This window comes from Canis lupus, chromosome 13, assembly GCF_048164855.1.
Source record: "Canis lupus baileyi chromosome 13, mCanLup2.hap1, whole genome shotgun sequence".
Taxonomy (NCBI): domain Eukaryota; kingdom Metazoa; phylum Chordata; class Mammalia; order Carnivora; family Canidae; genus Canis; species Canis lupus.
In genome coordinates this window covers 43859568-43865567 of record NC_132850.1, presented here as the reverse complement: position 1 = coordinate 43865567, position 6000 = coordinate 43859568, and the positions used below count along the sequence as shown (strand labels likewise).

Genomic DNA, 6000 nt, shown 5'->3' with positions numbered 1-6000 from the left:
CACAGCAGGTTCTCCTTTGCTTTCCTCACTGCTCACACCGAGGAACAATGGATCCTTTAGCTTTTTTTTTTTTTTAAAGATTTTTATTTATTTATTCATTCATGAGAGACAGAGAGAGAGAGCAAGCGGCAAAGACACAGGCAGAGGGAGAGGGAGAAGCAGGCTCCATGCAGGGAGCCTGACGTGGGATTCGATCCTGGGTCTCCAGGATCACGCCCTGGGCCAAAGGCAGGCGCTAAACCGCTGAGCCACCCAGGGATCCCTCCTTTAGCTTTCTTGTCTCTGAGTGGTAAGGAGACCAAAAAGGGGGAGTGGGTAGAAAGGGGGCCATTTCCTTCTCCAATTGCTTTCATATCTGATATGCCATCAACTCATACTTTTTACACTTTTATCTTCAGGGGTAAACACTCTGATATCTCTAAATACTCTGACTTTTGGTTGAAGCAGAGAAATCTAATTAGGAAGTAACGAATCCTTCCATTGCTTCCATCTCTCATACCTATAACCTCCTACCCTGCTTTCAATTTAAGGCCAAATGCCTTATAACCCTGTATTCTCAAGATGTGGATGTGAGGTTCATGGCAGCAGTGGTCATCAGACTACGAATATGATGACCTTTAAGTTCCAGGCTGCTCAATTCAATTCATTCAAGATACTAAATACACAAAAGAACCTCACACAGTTTCAGATGACCTTGCTGAAATTAACAATCTCACAAGTGGACATTTTTAAAATTTTAGTTCCTCAGAGGACAGGAAAGAAGCAAAGAGACACTAATGAGATACAGGAATCTATCCTGAAGGAGGCTGGTATCCTTGGATTTTACAGCCTTTTCTTTTTTTCATTCAGTTCATAGAATTTTTTTCTCCCCAGAATGTGATAGTTCATGTTTTTCCAGGCATGATTTAAAAAAAAAAAAAAAGTCTTTCTGAGTTACAGAAATGCTACAGGGACTCCCAACTGTAACTGGGAAATGTGTAAGGAAGTTATGCCAGTGTCATGTTGTTTTCTAGTAGGGTAAGAATCCTTTGTTCTATAAGCTCAGAGGTGACAATAGTGTTCTGACTTGATACGTACTAATGCTGGTGTCCCATGTCTTGCAGCAATCCCCATGCTTAAATATTAAGTAGGTACGTGATTTTTTCTAATGTTAGACAATTGCCCATGGCTTTGCTACAAGGAAATAATTTGGAAATATATTTAACTCATTTTCTGGATCATCCAATGTTAAAAATCATAATCCCAGCAACACGCACCAATCTCACTAAATGCTCAGATCTTTTTAGATAAAACACTTTTGCCTGAGATCTATACATACCTATATTACATCTCTTTTAGCCAGGCACAATGTGACACATCATTTATTTATCCCAGAACTTCTCTTAGGAACCTAAGTAAGAGCAGGGTAGGATAAGACAAAGTTGGAGTTAGTATTTCCTCCAGAGGCTTACTAAGTCTGCAAAAATCTCTTTCCCTATCAGAGCCTCCCTCCCATTTTGACCCCAATTTGAGAGAGAGGGAGAATATGTAGAGATGTAAAGGTGACAATTCCCTTTAATCATGTGTTAACTTATTTAAGTATCAGCTAAAATGGCTGATATGTAAGAAATATGAAGACCCAGTCTCTGCCTCAAAGACCTACCATTCTGGGAGAGGGAGAAAGCAATAACAAGTACAGATACAATGTTTTTTAGGCTGCTATGACAGAAGGCTTGACAAAGGGTAGTGGGAGCACAAGAAGTGGTCAAATCTACCTGGATTTGGAGGATGTCAGGAAAGGCTTCATAGTGAAATCTTGAAAAAGGACAGGACTCTTGAAAAAATGGAGGCAGGTGCAAGTGGAAAAGGGGACCACAGACAGGAGAAGGTACAGAAAGAGAGAGCAAGCGGTATCACAGAAACCAAGAAAATGTCCAAGTGTCCAGGGAGTGGTTAAGTTATGACAGATAAGAGTAATCACTGGATTTGGGAAATGAGAAGTTATCCCTGACATTTGCTAGAGCCATTTTGATGGAGAAGCAGGACAGAAATCTCACTGCTGTAAATTAAAATGGGTAAGCATAAAGACCAAAGATTAAGAGTGAATAGAGAACAAAAAAGAGGTGACAACAGTTCAGATCGGTTTCCTGGAGCCATGTGCCTTTTCATTTACTAACTCAGCCACAATAAGGGTTAGGAATATATTGGCTTACATTTCTATGAGAATATGACTCCAAACACAATCCACTGACGTGAAAACAAGTTTTGGGACACAGTCTATTTTTTACGAGACTGCCTATGTTATTTTAAGTGAACAACATAAAATCAACATTTCTACAGATTTACTCTGCCATCACTAATTTTTCTCTCATATAGCTCAAAATAATAACACCTGTAATTGGTTATAATAGGAAAGGTGCTTTATTTTACACATCATTGGTACATGATACATAAAACTGTCTAAAATCAGTCTTGGAAAACTTAACTGTCAGTTATACCTTAAGCAGTCAGAGACCAAGTCTATTTTGCAACCTATTTCATTCATGGTCATATTACTACAGTAACTTTAAATACTAATTATCTCTTCATAGCCAATGTTACAAATGATTTTTATGCTACAAGTGCTGCAATTTTTCAAAATAAAAATACCTTCAGTTATAGTAGACCATATCTCTAAGCAGAACAAATCTTTGTGACGCTACAAGTCTTTGAAATAATGGATCAACGGTGTTACCCTCTTATAGATGATTGTATTTATATAAATGGGTTACAGGGCAAGGGGGCCTCATACATGCAATCAGATTATTTCTGTTTTTTTTTTTTAATGCAGATAAAAGTGAGTTTATAATACTCTACTTCTAGTTAAATTACCAAAACAGTTTACTAAACTAAAATGAAGCCAATACAATTCTTTAGAAAACGTAATTCTAAGAGCATGCAACATCAAAATCTATTTACTACCTATGTGAACCAAAGTTTTAGAGCCCAGGGAGAGGACTGTGGCACAAAGGCTTGTACATCTGAATTGCTTATCCAGCAGGGAGGAGTAGAGAAAGTCCTTTAACTCAGCATAAATCCTCTTAAGAAAGATATCTGCATGATCTAGCCCACTGCTACTCAGGTAGCCTCACTTAGAAAATGTGCCAATCATAGGAAGCCAAATGTACTTCTCTTATTATTTATGCTAGTCCATTTTATTCATGAACATGCAGCTCAAAGCTCTGTTATTAACTATGAATGTCCGGCCACAGAGATGTCTCAATGGCATTTTTCAGTCACCAATAAATGTGACCAGTGCTTCATGTACAAATGCCAAAAAATTGTGACAGAATCTGGGCTAGTTCTCAAAGTAAAAAACATTTGTTATTTTCACAAATCCCTTGGTACAGAAAGACTGCCTTTCTCACTAGAAAATTGGCTGTATGTTAGAACCACAGGTTCACAGCACAGTTGAGGCATGTAAGCAAAGTAAACTAAACCAGATACTAAATAGGTATAAATGTGCACACTCAAACAAATATTCTATTCTTTGCTTAAAGTCAACTTCGTCCTTGTCATTGAGAGAAGTGCTTCAAGATGCAAATTGTTAATTAATGCAGAGAATAAGGAGTTAAAAGTGAGACCTTTTTCTAATAAAGCCAACAGATCATTAAAATAATTGGACTTGAAACATATACTATCCCTTTCCATTCTTACTCTTTTTTTCCATTCTTACTCTTTTTATAACTAAACACACACATATACAAAACAAATCCTAGCATTTAATATGTGCAAAATTGCTTACCATTTATTTTAACTTTGGTTAAGTATTTGTTTAGCCTATATCAGACATATTATGGAAGCTATACAAATGATTACAAACATAATAATGAGGTAAGTTAAAATTCTACTAGTGCAAAAAGCAAGCATATGCTAAAAGCAAAGCATATGAATTTAACAAATGCAGAATGAAGCTCTCACCAAGGGAGATGCTGACATAACAAACCAGAGAAGCTCCTTGTAAACATTGTTTAAAAAATACACATTTAAAGATTAAAGATTCATACAGCCACAAAAAAGGTATTCTAACAACACCATAGTAGTGCATTTATTTTACCTTTAGAGTTTGGAAATCACTCATCATGTGTCTAACAGTTTGCATATTTTCTTCAAGAGAAACTTAATTAGTGAGACACATTAATTACAAATACTGTAGTATAAAAATCCCAGTTCTTTACAAAAATTATATATTAAAATATTCTATACACTTTAAATTAGTAACTGGAACATACATATATATCAATTCTGCACAATTAAATCCATCTTGGCTGGGAGTATTCTATGTGAAGCTCGAGGACACAGCTACTCAGTCAACTTAAACTGGCATAAGGTTACATGATATAAAAGAGATAGGCCTGGGCCTGTGCAGTTATTGCAGCTCCTAGTGTGAAATACTTTATGTGAAGTTATTGCTCTGTATTTCCAATCCAGATCTGAACAGGCAGTGGAACCGTGACATTCCGAAAAGGTTCAAAACAAGCTACCCGTGGCAGAGGATTCATAATGCCTATCTATATCTTTAAGGTTGCAATGGGACCTGAGTGAGCTGTCTAATGCTTATATTTAAGTTGTAAAAAAGTTTATACAATTTTGAGGTAAAAACAATGCAAAAATAAAACATTTAGAGCATTTACAAAAATCTTACAAATGTTTAAAACACTATTTCAAAATTTGTGTCCTGTTAAGGTGCTTGTTTCTTTCTGCAATAAGAAGGACATAAATACTTCAATTTCAAATTTTAAATTTCGAACATTTTATTAATTTCAGCAAAAGCAAAGTTAGAGCCATTAAGACAGATGTTAAAATGTTCACAGATACACTTTGCTTCTGATGAAAATAGAGAGTTTTAGTGCTGAAAGAAACCTTAAGTGTAAATTCTTTTAACTCTCTCTTCTATTAATGAGGAAATCGAGAACCAGGTAAGTTAAGTGCTTTGGCCAAAAAATATATTCCAATATATCAGGTATAAATCAAGAAAACCCATTATTCTTTTTGTATTTTGCTCTGATTCTTGGACAATAATAAAAATTCAAAACCAGAGTTTCTAAACTCACCTCTTTCTTTCTTTTGTAATTTCTTAAGCTCTGTGCTAACTATAGACAAAGAAATGAATCAAATAGCGGCTTATTAAAATTAGTATCACAAATATTATTCAGTAGAAGACATTGTTAAGAGGACTGCTGCTTATCTAGAATAATAAAGTTAGAGGGAGTACTCAAAGATGGGGCCTTTTACAATGGAGAGAACATCTACTACTATTTAAGACAGCACAGTGTACAACAGCCAGTTACTAGAATCATCTCAATAACTCTAGGATGACTGAGTTACATGGCCTTTAGAAAAGATATTGGGGTAATAAAGCCTTCTAGCTTTTATCTTAATTTTACTATTTTCTTTTATAGAAAAGCAATTATATAACTGTAAGGACGAATCCATATACTGATTTTCAGAGAGTCTTTGCTTCTTTTCTACGTTTATTTGAATCTAAAATTGAGCAAATACATTTTAAGAACAACTTACAAACTCAAACTCATAAGTGCTAGAAATACAGAGAATACTCTTTTAAATGACAAATCTTCATAACCAGTTACTAATAAATAATCATCACAATAGCTTCAGTAAAAAAAAAAAAAATTCAATTTAAAGGTGCTTTTTTATTGTTACCTTGAAGCCATCGAACTTGCGTAGCTGGTCCATATCCCTTTTCATTCTTTGCTGATATCCTGAACACAATGGCAGGCCTGGATGTATAATCGATATGTGCATTTGCAAGTTGCCCGGCAGTTACTATACATGATGTCTTAAGACCACAATAAATCCTCATAAACACCAGCTGACTTGGATTATCTTGTATTTGTGCTGTGCGGATAGCCAAGTAGGCTGAATATTCCAGAATATTTCCAGAAGGGGAAGTCGGAGGTTCCCAGGAGAGATGGATACCTTCAACATTCTTGAAGAGAGGAGAAAAACAAAACAAAACGA

At 35.6% G+C, this 6000-nt stretch overlaps 1 protein-coding gene across 2 annotated transcripts in view; it reads right to left on the bottom strand.

Annotated features, from left to right (window-relative positions):
* Nucleotides 1-830: 830 nt before the first annotated feature.
* HCFC2 (host cell factor C2) overlaps nucleotides 831-6000 on the bottom strand; it is a 37718-nt gene continuing 32548 nt past the window's right edge. Inside the window, exons 15-16 of one of the 2 annotated variants that reach the window (XM_072773396.1) lie at nucleotides 5683-5968; nucleotides 831-1390 (exon numbers count right to left, since the gene is read on the bottom strand). In XM_072773396.1, the coding sequence (XP_072629497.1) occupies nucleotides 1383-1390; nucleotides 5683-5968 (294 nt within the window). In that variant the 3' untranslated portion in view covers nucleotides 831-1382. Of the gene's footprint in view, nucleotides 1391-2377; nucleotides 5969-6000 lie in introns of those variants that run through there. The other variant, XM_072773395.1, reaches the window with a different exon arrangement.